Raw genomic sequence first — 15,417 nt, forward strand, 5'->3', positions numbered from 1 at the left:
CGTACCCTGACCACATACACTCGAACAAGGACATTGATGGGGTCATTATGAGGAATGCTCTGGAACATGCCCATGTTTGGATCAAATCCCGCATCTCTTGAGATCTCCTCTGACAACGGCAGCTTGTACATACACAGGGAACCCTAAATCACAGAGCAATGTTATGGAAAAAGCTCACATTTAGAACCTTACATTACATTCAACTATGGCACAATATCACCTTAAATCGTCCAACAATTCTGTCGTCATCTAGTGTATGTTCGTCGTCATCACCGGCTTTTCCTCTGTACAGGTTGAAAGTGTGCAGCCAGTCTTCAAAGTCTCCATATTCGGTCTCCAGTTCCTTGTTGTACACCTGAGCAAGCCAAAAGAAAAACACAGATTGTGAGTTTGCACTCGTTAAATGACAAACTGATCAAGAAATACAATTTTAAAATTTGAAAATTTATTCTTATATGTAGCCCATGGTGTTCCTCAAGGGTCTGTTTCGGGTCCGTTATGTTTTCTATTATATGGTTATTGTCCATCCTTATGGACATGCTACAAATATTTGTTGCTAGTGTCACAATCCGCATTAAATACTTACCACTAACTCGTCCACTTTTGCTTTAATTGTAGGTTTCTCCACTCCATCCACAGCATGACCCCTCTTCTTGTCTTTGGAGCTTTTCTTGTCCTTGTACTTTTCCCTTGTCCTGGAGCCTTTCCGAACAAGGTCATCAGATTTGATATCTGACCAGAGGGTTGATTGGAGGTGGAGGAAGGATGGCATCATGGGGTGAGGTGGAATTGTGCACAACACGCATGAATGTCATGATTGCCATAAGGCTTGAAGGACATATGGCACATCAACTCACATTACATAGGCCAAAGACTGGGATAAAAGAATGCTTATATTTGTTGTAAATTTCCTGTGTGTTGCAGTGCTGCGAGGTTATGGGGTGATTATGAACATGACGATAATTCTGATAAAAATGACTTATGACATCAGTTGTACACAAAAAGAGAACATAAGTGCAAGTTCCCATCGTTATTCATCCATCCTCATTAGGGTCGCAAGATAGCTGGAACATTTCGGACACAGTTTCACACGCAGACAATTTTGAGTCTCCAGTTAACCTAATGTGCATGCAACCAAGGGGAGAAAATGCAAACTCCACACAGTTATGTTGCATAATATTGATCATACCTGCCGCCTCTATTGCAATCTCTAGGTCTTCTCTCTCCTCCGCTTCAGCCTGAGCTTCTTCCTGAGCTTTGAGCATCTAAAGAGGCAACATTTTATTAATCTCATTAGGTTGTAAGGACAACCATAGAATGCTGAAATAGACAAACCTCTTTTAATGTCTCTATGGAAGCAAAATATTTGGACCACCAATCTAACACGCTTTCGTCTGGCTCTTCCTCTTCCTCCACTCCTCCCTTCTTTTTCTTCTTCTTCTTCTTTTTCTCTTTGTCACTCTCTTCCTCAATCTGTAGACGCAGTTGAGACTCTGAAGCGATTCTGTGTCTCATCTTAGTACTGAGGTACCAGTAAAACTAAAGGATAATGCTGTACAGTATTTTCACTGCCAGGTTTCTATAGGAACAATGAACTCACCATGTCAACTTTTACAACAGCGTCAGACGTCTACAACAGGGATTAATACAGGGATTAATAACACAGTCATGCATGCAAGGGAAGAAGGCAAAATACACACATATAGTACAAACACACCCTATAGAAATTAGCAGGGAATGCTATACTACAAAAAAAAATCTTACAGCTTCTAGCTTGACAAATGTATCCATTTTGCGAATCGCAGGCTCCGGCTCCATGTTCACGATGATGTCACCTGTGGAGCGAGAGAAAGTGCGCGAGGAAACACTGGGTGAGAAGCGAGGCTGGGAGCCACCATTGGTTAGGACCATGTAGCCATTCATTAGTTTAGCTGTTTGGATGGAGCGAGGCCCAAAAGCGAGGAGAGACAGCAGGCAGCAGGAGAGCAGAAGACAGTCCATGACATGCAAGACAAGCAGAGAGAGAAAGAAACGCAATGGAAGGAAGATTAAAACACACACACAAAAAAGCCCAGCAGCCCAAAGCAAGCGTCGAAATCAGCAAAGTTAGTGAAGGAAATTATTATATTTTTTAAATATATACTTTAGCAAACCCCCAAATTTATACATGATTTTCACACAGAGAAACCAACAATTCATGGGTGACCATGGGATGAAATAAATTTCCCTTAAATCAGTTACCACTGAAATACTGCACATTTTTACTATACATTAAAAATATGTGTTCATGAAAATAAATCAAATTAAAAAAACAAATTTTGAAAACTAAAAAACTGCACTTTTTTGGAATTTTGCCCATCATTTACAATCCTTATGTTAAACTGAATACTTGAATACTGAATACTTCTTTCCCTTTCCTGTGTATTCTAGCGCGAGACAAGGAGTTAATTTCTGCTTGCTAGCAACTGACGTCATGGAAAAACTCAGAAGAAGAGAAGAGTGGATACCTAGCTCTTGATTTCACTACAAAGACTCGACAAGATGCTCGTTTCCCGTCAGCATTTTTGACCTTGTGCTGGAAGACACAGCCATCCCAATGAGAGCGTCATCGTAAGTGTTGCTGCTGCTGTGTTGTTGACAGAACTAGCACAAGTATGTGTATCAATGCACAGAGAAAAGAAGTTTGGGTAGTGTTTTAAATCATCAAAATACGGCAAGATACTACAGCTATTACATGTTATTATCAGTGTACGTGTTCATGCAGGATCACAGCATGGATATCAAACCATGCAACATTGTTAGAGGCTTTTTTATACAGGGCTTTATAGTCGAAATAGGTGTATCCCAATGACAGCATTGTAAGCTAGCTTGTTTTCTTGTGTTATAATGCACAGAAAAAAGAAAGAAATATGTGTTCATGTTTCACATAAGAATTGACATTGAAAGATGGGCACATTTTTTTTAAAAGTGCAGTTCCACTTAAAATAAGTAAAGTAGGGTGTTCCTCAGGGCTGTGGTTTAAGTCACAACGTGTTTTCCTTTTATTCATATCTGATACATTATCTCTCTGTGCATGTGAATGGGTCGTACCTGCACTGCCCCAGTTGTTGGACGACTTGTCTGGAGCGCAGTAGATGAACCGCCTCAGACATGTGACAGCATGGGAGCCAACCAGGGTGTTGCGACCAAACGCCCGGCAGTCCACCACCCTGATGTTGAGCGGAGGGTGGAGAAGCTCATTCTCTGGGAGGTCCTAATGCGAAAAAAGGTACACATAATATTTGCCTGAATTCTTATAAACCTAAAAAGTTAATCTTGGTCAGATGGTGTCACTCACCACTTCAAACCATTTAACCAAAGTGCTGAAATTTGGGTTCTTCTTGTAATTTTGGATAAGAACAGACTGAACACCTCTTCCCGCACACTCAATGTCCACACGGGGCCGATCCACCTGGGCCAGGTTAATTCTCTTTAGGTCCCTTAGACCCCAAAACAAAACCTGAATCGGACAAAAGCAAGATATTGCAACAAGAATATCCCAATTGATTCAGCTGTCAAATCTTACCTCTATGCGGTAGCGACTCAGGACAGGCCGGATCCCCAACGGCACCGGGACAATTGGTCCTCGCTCTGAGTCTGTTGGTCCTTCAAGAGGGGGAAGGTCGGCTGTCCCTCCTTGACCAATCTAGTGCGGGTGGAATAATTCTTTATTTCATGCTGCATAAGCACTAGCTCTATTAGCTGTGGTGCTGTGATGGATTTCACTACTTGGCAGCAACCTATTAAGTTTGCTGACATCAAAACAAAACGTTTGATGTAGGGTTACTTTGAATCAAGTTTGTTATACATACGGCAATTTAATATGTAGCATATAGACCGGTGGAAAGTGAATGCAGTGAAGTTCCCTAAGTTGCACTTTACTTTCGGATTTCTGTTATTTAAAGCTTAATTGCCTTGATTGAATTAAACAACGATGGGCAGATAAGTGTGAAGGAGACAAAAGCTTGAGGAAAAAATGCTGATGGTTGGAAAAAAGAAAAGCACCTTTATCTGAGGAACAGCAAAGTTATGGACAGCAATCAGAGCTCGCCTTATCTCCTCGCCATCGAAAGGTATCTAGAGGCACCAGGAATGGGGGGTGCAAGAGGGTGGAAAGGGATGGATATTTCACAGGAGGAGGAAAAAAACGGAGGAACACCCAAAAAGTTTGTTTACAAATGGCAAAACAGTGGTATGAAAGCAGGAACAGAATATATGATCAAGATCAAGAAAATGAAGAATACAGAATGGAAACTCATATTGACCACTCTTGTAAATGGAGAAGTATGTTATCCCTTATCATTTAAGCTTATGAGTTACCTGAAGCAGCTCAAAAGCAGCAAGCAGTTCTCCTGCAGTGCAGTTCCCTCTGTAAATCTGATAGTACTCCAACTGTGGTGGAAACCTCGGAGGGCCGTAGTGCTCATCACACATCTTAATAGTCGGTTTGGCGAATGTCCGACCTATGAACTCTGCCTTTCCCTGGACATAGGATCATAATAATGGGCAGTGGAGACAATCAAGGGACAAAGGAAAAGGAGTTTGACATGGATGTGGGACGTGCAGTTATTTACTGGAACCGCTGGATGGCAGTGTTGCTTAAAGGCACATAGAACATGGATGGAAAAAGCCTGCAAGTAAAAATTGGACTGGAAACGCCTAAGCTTGAGAAATGTAGGGATTTTTTTTATAGTGGAAAACTTTCCATGAGATTTAACAAAGATTTACTGTGAACAATATGGGAAGAAAAAAGAAATGTGCACATTCATGTTTATATATTTAATGTCAATTATAATCAATTCCCATGGAGAGTATTCAACTTTGAATATTTCTCAAGCTTCCCAGTGAAAACTATTGGAAATATTCCTATATATTCAGCTTCTTATCGGTGCCAATAAAGTAGAGCTCCTTCTGTAATGCGTGCAGCAATGGTTGTTGAAGGACTGCATGCATATTTTTGTATACATTTTCAGGTTTGAACTGCAGCAGTTCATGCTACATCAACTGCTAACTCCAATTCAGTGTCTGCAGAGCAGTGCAATCACACTCTATTGGTGCATGAAAGAGCAAGGCCGGTGTTCATATGAGGGACAGGATGTAGGAGTGAGTACAAAAGGTCAGAACATGAGGAATGGAGAAGCAAGACATTTCCATGAGCATAAAGCGTTGACTTTTCTTTCCGTGCGAGATGCTGTTGGGTATAATCCTACCACAGTGTCTTGGTCGTAAATTTCAATCACAATGATTGGCGGGTCGTCTCTCAGCTCACTGGCCTCCCCAAACAGTTCCACGTCGTCAAAAACCAGCAGCTGGTCCCACGTAGGGCAAAGGGTCTCGCTTAGAATCTGCAGCACAGGTAGTACATGACATGCTTGTGTGGAAACATGCCTAAAGTAGAAATGACAAAATAAACACATTGTGTTCCTTACCTCTGTGACCTGGCTATGCGTGGAGAAGAAGACTCTGGCGAAGGGGTCGGAAAGTCCGCTGTTATCGGCTGCAAACAAACTTCGAGCCTGGTACATGTGCGCTCTCAACTGGAAGACCTGTTTCACTGTTGGACACACATTTAGCTAGATGGGCGTATCCTTGTAAAAAGCGATCACCGTAACATGGATTTAGGTCGTGTGTACATACTGTCATACACAAGGCTGACAGGGGGCGCGGAGTGAAGAGAAGGGCCCGCTTTCGCAACTTTAACCTCCTCGAAACCATTAGGCAAACCGCTCAGGAATTCATTCTTTTGCTTCTTGAGGCCGAGCCATAAGTACAGCTCAAGCTTAGCCTGAACGGTCCAACCAGCAGGGCCGAAACCTTTTTTACCAGGTAACTGTGAACACAGACTCAAACAATCATTTGTATTCTGACACAAACGGCCAACTAACGAGCATGAGAGAAAAGACAGTGGACTCACTTTGAGAAAAACGGCTTTGACTTTACCGCAGTCTTTTCCTGTCTCCTCATCCACGACGGAGTAGAGAATGTCTTTGGAGGGAATTCGGGCGTACGCAATGCGCTTATTGTTGCTCATCATCCACACAAAGACATCAGGGATGCTGTGCTGTGGCTGGATAAGCATCACATAATGAGCTAATAATGAGCAATTAAAACGATAATGCTAAACAGGAAGGCTAAAATGACTCTACTGTAATAGTAATCACACAGTATCAATTACCATACAAAATATACCCCAAAGGTGGCAGACATCAACCAATCAGAGGATGGAAAAATACTGACCTTAGCTGGCCCTGTGAGGTGAATCTGAAATCTTATTGGTCAAAGATTTTGCTAATAGAGTTAAGTGACATTGGGCCAGCACTCCCAATACTGAAGGCTCGGGCAGATTACATTGACATGGCAACCTACAGAAGCTGAAATCTGAAGCCAAGAGACATGCTACAAAATAACGATAATACATTGTTGGGAATAAATTCATCTAATTTCATGGAACAAATACTAGAATTTGAAGTTGTAAATGTAGGTCAGTGTTCTGAGTGTGTAGGCCAGCACAGAAAGCCTTGCTGGCTTTCTTAAGCTATGTTCTACATTCAAACATTTACCTCATCAGCAAGGAAGCGAAGTCTCTGCAGGAAGTTTTGTACAAGCTTTAATTTGTCTTTCACCGTGTTTTTCTTCACCTGCGTCCTCATCTGTTTGGCTTGCTGACCCATGTTCTCCTGCATGAACAACAATAACTGCTTAAGACGCTAATACACTACAAGAAGAAGTACCTTAAGGCAATTAAGGCTAAAAAATTATTGCATTGTTGTTATTACCATTTCTCTCATGCAGGACTTGAGTCTTTCTCGGTCCAGTTTGGTTCTACCTGTCTGGTTTATGTCCTTGTTGGCTAAATGTACAAACCGACTGGGACAGAGCAAAGAATACAGAAAATGAAAAGCATAAAAACACTGTATAAGGAGTGATTTCATTGCTAGATGGTGAAAAATGTTGATTGTCTCGGAGCTTGCCTGCAGCCAATATTCAGTTCCTCCAGAACTCCCCTGAGTCGGCGCTCTGGAAAAGCTTTTTCTGTCTTAATGATCTCCTGAACATCATTTAGACCCTCTTCCTGCACAGGGAAACATATAACAGCTTAGCAACTAGTAGGACCTCGAGGTGTGTGACACTGTTAAAAAGTTACATCAGGGTTTCTTCTCTTCTGAGCTGATTGATGCTTCAGTCAGCAAGCTCGGGGCCACTATTACCGTGTCATGGCTTAATGGCAAGTCTATGGACTGTGACTGTTATTCTTGGCTATCTGAAGGAGCTAAATGACTGCATATTTAGTTTGTCCTAAAATATCTTTAGAGACAACTGTATACTGACCAGCTTGTCTGCAATCTTGTCCATCATGTTGGAGTTGTACAGTCGGCGTCTCTGGTCCTGCCACCAGCTCTTGATATACACACATGGTTTCTTCTCAAAGTATGGAAGGTGGAAGTAATTCCTGTCAGGTCCAACAAGCATAGACAATATTAAAACCTTTAAAACATTAAGGCAAGAGGATTTCCATCAATATGTGGAACTTTGGTGAAAATATCTGATGGAAAAATGTATCTGTTTTCACTGTTTTGAGTCCTAAAAGTAGCCCGCTATTTAACAAACTGATGGATGGATGGATGGAGAAACAACAAATAAGGTGGTGTGTGTGATTTATTAGAGACTGATTTGAGTCATTGTGGAACTGTTCCTCCTGGCCAAGAATCAACAAACTAATTGAGTTGGTTACAGCATTCATCATCGTTCATGAGCCAGGACGTCGCTTGCTAGCTAAAAAAAAATAAATGAACACACACAAAAATGTTTTAAAAAATGCTGTATGTGGTATATTTCTATATATCAGCTAAAAGAGGGAAACTTATCTCTTGTTTGGGTGGCTTTTTTTGCACAGAGGGCAGCGACATCTTTTCCCTATCACAGCGACAGCTCAACTAAACACACTTATTCTAAATACGTACATACTTCACAGATGTCGAATACCTTAGCGCCATCTAGGGGCATGGAAGTGCAACACATGACAACTCCTTAACACCATCTATGATTGGGTCCCAGCGATCTTTCCTTAACATCATTCGATATCCTCTATGAATTGAAAAGTAGCCTGCTAGCTAACATATTGATAGATGGACAAACAACAATAAATAATGTCCTCTGGTTATTAAAGTCACTCTGGAACTGTTTTCCCAGACCTAGAATATAAAATTAGTTGAGTTGTACATCTTACGTCATCGTCCATGAACAAGAAAGTAGGTAGCTAACATACCACAGGACAGCAAAGACAAATATGGCGTCTATGTTTTTTTTCCCTCCAATACAGTACATTTAGTAAGTCCCATCCCACTATATTAATACTAATATTATTTATCTCCCCTATGTTCCACTCTCGTTAGAGATTTTTTTCTTTTCACCGTTTTGGTGACTATGCAACTGTTCCCCTTGGCCTAGAGTGCAAAATAGTAGTGTGCTAGCTAACTAATAACTGGAGGTAAAAACGAACCAAACCAGGCAAGTTAGGAACACTGGGTATGGTCTTATTGCCGAATGCGATCCTAATGCTAACAAATTGATAAATTGAAAAAAAAAAAATACATATATATATACATAAAAATATATAAATACATATATTTTTGACATGATGAATGATGTTACCCCTTCACAGAATACAAATGGTACAGTCCTGGCCTAGCCTATTCAGTCTATTCATTCAGTCTAGTCTAGTTCAGTGTAACATCCTCCATGAGCCTGCAAGCTAACACACTGATAGACAAACAAATTCCAAATACACGGCTCCGCAATTTTTTCCATTTTACTTGAGGTTTTATCGTTTCTTCTCTTAGTATATCTCTTTAGTATAGTCCTGTTGTCATACGCTGTAATCCGTCAACCAGGAAGTGCTACTCTAATGCGATACGACGCGTATATATTTACTACATTAGCAAAAAAGGCTGTATTATTCCATCTTAAATGTGACAGTGTATCATAGGTTCATCACAATCCCGCCCCCAACCCCTTCATCTTGTGACCCTCGACCTCTGACCTGTCTGTGATGACAGGCCGCATGAGGGGGGTAGATGAGATCGACACCAAGTCCCTTTCCTCGTCCGCCTCCTCGTCGCTGGAGTTCTGAATGAGCTCGCTCTCTTCTTCATCACTTTCACCGTCTTTCTTCTTCTTTTTTGATGATGACGGTTTGCTTGTTCCGTCTATCTGGTTGCCATAGTTACCTTTTTGGGAGACAGCTCACTGGTAAATGGTGGTATTGTTAGCATTTTTGATTAGGCCAGCAAAGACTTTACCAATTGTGATCTCAAAAGTAATCGACTTGTCCCCAATTTTTCGATCAATCATGGTAGCCTCCAGGAAGGCACCGAAGAGGAAGAACTCCTCCATTTTGCCCGTGGCGCTCTGACCAGATGAAAAAACGAAAAAGAAGCAAGAAGGACAGACAGGCAATAAAGAAAACATAAAAATTTTATAGTTGCCTTTTATTGTTGCCCGGTGCCAGCGGTAAGAATTACTGCTTCTTTTTAATTCCTCACTCAGATACACGCAAATGAAAACACATTTTAGAGAGCCTACATTACATTTAAGACTGGAGGAATCAATATTGTTATTTTTCCATTGCCAACCATATTGCAATTGTTATTTATTATTTCAGTTTATTTGACTCTGCATCTGCCTGCTTGGCCAGGTCTCCCTTGCAAAAAAGACCTTTGATCTAAATTGGACAAACCTGGATAAATACATAACAATAAACCATCTAAGCAGTAATATATAGTAAAAAAAATAATAAAATGTATATAATCCATACAAATATATCAATATAATGTATAAAATGTATTTCCCCGGAGTCACAGCAGTAGCATCAGTTAGACAAAAGCTGCGCCAATAGAGCAGTGAACTATGGAGCACGAAGTCTATTGTAGGGTCAGAAAGGGTCATGTAGCGTATTGGTCACATGGCTCGCTGCTCATGTTAAACAGCTTTGACTGTTAATTAACTGGTTTAGGTTTTACTGATGAAGCACTTATTTTAGTGATATACCCAAGTTCTCTTACCTCAGAAATGTTGGAGACAGACTCCATCTGCACATCGGTGGAGCTGATGATCTCTGGAGATGTTGTGTCCAGGATCTCCACGGCAATGGAGAGCAACAGCCGGGCACGGAAGGAAACGCCTTCTCCCAGGCCGTCATTCAAGTCCTGGTGCTCGTCCATGAGGGTGTATTGACGTGTGGAGCCGTACATATTGACCCAAGCTGGACCCAAGGTGGGCAAGAACCCTAGAAGCAAAATGAACACAATACATACACAATATTGCAGTGAATTGGTTCCAGTGAATTTCAGAGTTATAGCATATAGAACTTGTTTACCGCCTTCTAACTACGGGTTTTAACATTATTAGAGCCCTCTAGACATGAAATAATACCCCTATAGTCAACTTTTCCAATATATAGTATATGAGGTGGCTCGGACATCTAGTCCGGATGCCTCCCGGACTTTTCCCCAGTGAGGTGTTATGAGCATGCCCAGCTGGGAGAAGGCCCTGGAGCAGATCCAGGACATGCTGGAGGGATTAGGTCGGGAACGCCTTGGTGTCTTCCCGCCATTTACACATCTGAGTGGGTGTGGATGACCCAGGCCAATTTATTTCCAGTATTTTTTTACTTTAATTGCACTGTGACTAACACATTTTAACTGGACAAGAATTTGTATTGGAAAAAAAGAGGATTCATGTATTTATAGTAACAGCTAATCAATGGTAATTTGTTTTGCTCACGCCCCCGACCCTTGATTTAACCTACCTTTGTCGCCATCATTGGATATTTTACGGAGGTCAATAAAGTGGGTTCCTATAGCAACATCATTGACCTTATCGGAGTCACGGATTTGGACCTTCATGCGTTTGCAGAGCGGAGGGAATAGCTCGGTGAAGATAATTTGCTCGTTCCAGATGGGTTCATAACTGCTTTTTTGGACTGAAGTCTTCCCCTAGGGACACAAAATCACATTGGGACATCCAGCATATTACAACCACATAAAATATAAATGGAGGAAAATATCTTTTTCCATGCACACCAACTATATATGGACATTGGAAGACAGGTATGAAACTATTCCCTCAAACAATGAAAGGGGAAAAAAGTGAAATGGAAAGCTTTACTTTCTGCCCAGAGAAGTGCACTTGAACGTAAGGATCCACCAGGTCTCGGCTCTCTCCTATTAGGGCCTTCTTCACATTGGCCATGATGTTGGTGTTCATTTTTGGAAGGCCCTCAGCGCGGTAGATTTTCACGTAGAACCTCGCCCACTGCCGCTCTGCAGGGATGCCTTCTGGGAGAAGAAGGTTGCTGGACAAAGGAAAGTACAAATGCATGCTAAAATGCGAGTGATCTTGAGGAGAACCCTGCAGATATTCCGTCTTCCCTCGCTATATTCGAAAATCGCTTCCCCATGGTTTAATTTAAATTAATTCATAAATTATAACTGTGCAATAAACTGCTTCAAAGATTCGGTCCAATAACCGTGCAAGAACCAACATGTACACAGCTGTATATAATGCTTGATTAGTATTACCTTGATTTTGCACTTTACCTTGATTTCGCCAACTGTTGTTGGCGGAGATTACATTACCTTAACTCTGCATGCAAACTCATGTCCGACATGAGTTTAGAGCAGGGGTGCTCACACTTTTTCAGCATGTGAGCTACTTTTAAATTACCGAGTCAAAATGATCTACCCACTACAAAAATGCAAAACATCTATTTATTTTCAAATGTATTGAGGATTATTTGTACGTACAATGTATGTTGATGTACCTTACATAACCAAATGAGCCAATATTGCAAAACACACATAATTAACTATTAACATTTTTTGTAATTACCTGAGTTTACTTTGATGACTTGCACTGAATTGAACCAGCCAGGGATGCATAGTCCGGACAGTAGCTGCTGATAGCCAGCCTCAAGCACACTTCCAAATGTTTATCAGTCATGGATAATATCCGTATCACAATATCCGTATAATATTACATATCCGTATGGAAGTGATATGTTTTTTGCCTTTTTACTTGGTCCAGTTTTTGCCTTTTTACTTGGTCCAGCTCCTTCACTCATTTTAGTGACCATAAACTTTAGCGAGGGCTTTAAAATCTCGCAATTCGCCGACTAGCTTAGCACTTTGCATCGTTGTTTACGCATGAGCGGTGACCTAAAGGTCAAAATTCAGTTGTCATCTGATTGGTTGTCCTGTATGTCAATCAAGTAACGGGGATGGATGATAGGCTGACATCGTAAGTTCTGCTGCACTTAGAGACGTTGTTTGATTTGATTGGTCGCCCGAAGGGCAACATTCTGTTGTCATCTGAATGGCTGCCCTGTATATCAATCAAGTGACGGCATTGATGCTAGGATGATATTTTTTTAATGTCACGCCGCGATCGACCAGCGATCGACCAGTACCACCTCCGCGATCGACCGGTAGCTCGCGATCGACTTAATGAGCACCCCTGGTTTAGAGCATATAAATTGGAGGCTAACTAGTTAGCTCGGTAGCTTGCTGTACGCTATGAGTGGTGGCCATCCCTTAAGTCCCTGCACTGATCCTTAGCCTGCTCATTAGTGTCGTGCAATGTGTTGTAAAAAAAAAATAATAATAATAGCATTGTCAAGGTGACTATAGGGGTGTTATTTCTAAAAGGCTCTAATAATGGGATGAGTGTACTGGATTAATCAATGTTCATTCATTCATTTTCTACCGCTTTTTCCTCACGAGGGTCGCAGGGGTGCTGGAGCCTATTCCAGCTGTCTTCGGGCGAGAGGCGGGGTACACCCTGGACTGGTCGCCAGCCAATCACAGGGCACATATAGACAAACAACCATTCACACTCACATTCATACCTATGGACAATTTGGAGTTGGAGCAGGAAAACCCACGCATGCACGGGGAGAACATGCAAACTCCACACAGAAATGGCCGAGGGTGGAATTGAACCCTGGTCTCCCAGCTGTGAGGTCTGCGCGCTAACCACTAGACTGCCGTGCTGCCGATTAATCAATGTTGGTCGATAATATTTGTTTTCGGAACACAGGTAATACTTTTCTTTGGATCCTATTCAAGTTTGGTGTGTTTCTAACCGCGCTTGAGATCTCAACATGGACCAAAAAGGATATGTGATTCTTCAATTTTGTGAAAATACAACCCGATGATACAGCTACATACATCATAAACAATGGGACGATACAATGTGGTCATCTACAACAATGTATTTCTGAGTAACCCCACTGCTAACAAGTCAGTGTTGCTCCCACACTATTCATCTTCTTACCCTTCGATGTCATCCTCGTCGGTCTCGTTGGCCTTGTGCGGGGTCTTGATGTTGTCGCCCTTCCCGACCACCGCAATGTCACACTTTAGATATCCTTTGCAACCCGCCGTGATGTCATCAGGGTCAGAAAGGATAGCCCACTTGTGGTAGAACTGGTGTTCTGGTATCCACATTAGTAAATTAGCCCAAGACAAGACATACATTTGCATGCATTGTTGCATTATTATAAATCTAAATCTTACCAGGCTGAGAGTAAACCGTGCCAACATCCATCTTGAAGGTTCCCACCAGTGTTCCACTCCGGAGAAGGTTTTTAGAGTGAATAACCTTGAATTGAAGATTAAGTTAAGCATGAATGAACATATTTAAATCATTCAGGAAATGATGTTAACGATACTTACCGATAACTTAATGATCTTATCAAACATGACATCAGGAGGGACGTGGAAGTCAAAGACAAAATACTGCAGGCAGAGAGCAGAGTTACTTCAAGAACACATTTTCTCATTCAGAGGCTGAAACGTTAAACAGAAGGCTCATTCCTAATGACGAAACAATCTTTTCATTATGGAGTCAGGCTAGTGCTGCAGAGAGATGGTTGATGTAATCTTCCATTTCCGTTTGTAAAAGAGGAGCCTCCTGATGCATAGCACCTCTTTTCATTGCTCCATAGATATCTATGAAGGATAGAAAACGCTGTGGAACGGAGGTAAAAAACCAGGACAGAAACTTTACTTTCCAGTCGGTGTACCCCCAGGGGGTATTGTCACAAACAAAAGAATCAATAGCAGACTGACTCGCTTTTGTCTCTCCACGGGGCTCACAAGGTTGAGCTCTGCACGACGCTCAGCTGCTGGAGCTCTTTGGGAACACTTTCAAATGAAGTGCAGAAGCACCTGCTCTGCATTGTGCATTGTGTTGCTGTCACTTATAATAACATAATGAATACCTGCTCCCAATATGGGTAATATGCTGTTAACAGATTTATGAAAAGAACCAAAGCATAACAATGTATTGACCTGAATATACAGTGTATGGGCTGCACACAGGCCACACAGCTAGGAGACCCGAGTTCCATTCCACCCTCGGCCATCTCAGTGTGGAGTTTGCATGTTCTCCCCGTGCATTCCTCACGAGGGTCGCGGGGGGTCGCCTATCCCAGCTGTCTTCGGGCAAGAGGCGGGGTACACCCTGGACTGGTCGCCAGCCAATCACAGGGCACATATAGACAAACAACCATTCACACTCACATTCATACCTATGGACAATTTGGAGTGGCCAATTAACCTAGCATGTTTTTGGAATGTGGGAGGAAACCAGAGTACCCGGAGAAAACCCACGCATGCACGGGGAGAACATGCAAACTCCACACAGAGATGGCCGAGGGTGGAATTGAACCCTGGTCTCCTAGCTGTGAGGTCTGCGCGCTAACCACTCGACCGCCGGGCCGCCCATTCCAAAAACATGCTAGGTTAATTGGCAACTCCAAATTGTCCATAGGTATGAATGTGAGTGTGAATGGTTGTTTGTCTATATGTGCCCTGTGATTGGCTGGGCACATATAGACAGCTGGGATAGGCTCCAGCACCCGTGCGACCCTTGTGAGGATAAGCGATAGAAAATGAATGAATACAGAATACAATGACATCGCATATAAGACGCCAACCCTTTTTCAAGACTCATTTTTGAAAGCTTTTTGTGGACTCACCTCATTGTAGTAGGGACAATTGGTTGACTCCTTCATTGACGTGTACTTCTTCTCCTCTCCAATCTCCACGCACACCACGGGGTCCATGTTCAAACCAATCAGCTGCCGCGCCTCCACAATTGTGATGCTGATCTGTTTGGAGACGTAAAAATCGCGAGATCATACAAGCCACTTGGTAAAACTGGAAAAAGATTCCAAAGTATAGTAGGTTGACCACCTGGAAGTTGAATAAATAAATCACATTAACCTCAATCAGTCTTTCACGTAATCCAATCATCCTCCTGACTTCCATTTTACAGTGACATCTCCCAAGGCTAAACTAATATAACATTTGAGGT

General features: G+C 42.0%; 1 protein-coding gene and 1 long non-coding RNA gene across 16 annotated transcripts in view; one reads left to right on the forward strand and one right to left on the reverse strand.

Moving 5' to 3' along the window:
- The window catches only part of otofa (otoferlin a), a 52,491-nt gene that overhangs the window by 9,041 nt on the left and 28,033 nt on the right, over positions 1-15,417 (reverse strand). For 6 of the 15 annotated variants that reach the window (XM_058055970.1, XM_058055973.1, XM_058055976.1 and 3 more), the window contains exons 9-37: positions 15,080-15,211; positions 13,773-13,835; positions 13,614-13,698; positions 13,372-13,531; positions 11,206-11,392; positions 10,847-11,033; positions 10,101-10,324; positions 9,339-9,447; positions 9,080-9,266; positions 7,369-7,489; positions 7,011-7,111; positions 6,816-6,906; positions 6,600-6,716; positions 5,954-6,106; positions 5,677-5,869; positions 5,469-5,593; positions 5,250-5,384; positions 4,360-4,521; positions 4,045-4,116; positions 3,566-3,685; positions 3,338-3,499; positions 3,091-3,253; positions 1,765-1,931; positions 1,601-1,630; positions 1,336-1,473; positions 1,190-1,265; positions 587-732; positions 221-355; positions 6-143 (exon numbers count right to left, since the gene is read on the reverse strand). In XM_058055970.1, coding sequence (XP_057911953.1) covers positions 6-143; positions 221-355; positions 587-732; positions 1,190-1,265; positions 1,336-1,473; positions 1,601-1,630; positions 1,765-1,931; positions 3,091-3,253; positions 3,338-3,499; positions 3,566-3,685; positions 4,045-4,116; positions 4,360-4,521; positions 5,250-5,384; positions 5,469-5,593; positions 5,677-5,869; positions 5,954-6,106; positions 6,600-6,716; positions 6,816-6,906; positions 7,011-7,111; positions 7,369-7,489; positions 9,080-9,266; positions 9,339-9,447; positions 10,101-10,324; positions 10,847-11,033; positions 11,206-11,392; positions 13,372-13,531; positions 13,614-13,698; positions 13,773-13,835; positions 15,080-15,211 — 3,879 coding nt within the window. The remainder of the gene's footprint in view (positions 1-5; positions 144-220; positions 356-586; positions 733-1,189; positions 1,266-1,335; positions 1,474-1,600; positions 1,631-1,764; positions 1,932-3,090; positions 3,254-3,337; positions 3,500-3,565; positions 3,686-4,044; positions 4,117-4,359; positions 4,522-5,249; positions 5,385-5,468; positions 5,594-5,676; positions 5,870-5,953; positions 6,107-6,599; positions 6,717-6,815; positions 6,907-7,010; positions 7,112-7,368; positions 7,490-9,079; positions 9,267-9,338; positions 9,448-10,100; positions 10,325-10,846; positions 11,034-11,205; positions 11,393-13,371; positions 13,532-13,613; positions 13,699-13,772; positions 13,836-15,079; positions 15,212-15,417) is intronic. The other 9 variants (XM_058055980.1, XM_058055977.1, XM_058055975.1 and 6 more) reach the window with 5 other exon arrangements.
- On the forward strand, positions 3,111-9,515 carry LOC131106693 (uncharacterized). Its single transcript, XR_009120117.1, has 2 exons — positions 3,111-3,268; positions 9,026-9,515. It is a non-coding gene; the product is annotated as an uncharacterized LOC131106693 (long non-coding RNA).

The sequence above is a fragment of the Doryrhamphus excisus genome, chromosome 19 (genome assembly GCF_030265055.1).
Source record: "Doryrhamphus excisus isolate RoL2022-K1 chromosome 19, RoL_Dexc_1.0, whole genome shotgun sequence".
NCBI lineage: Eukaryota > Metazoa > Chordata > Actinopteri > Syngnathiformes > Syngnathidae > Doryrhamphus > Doryrhamphus excisus.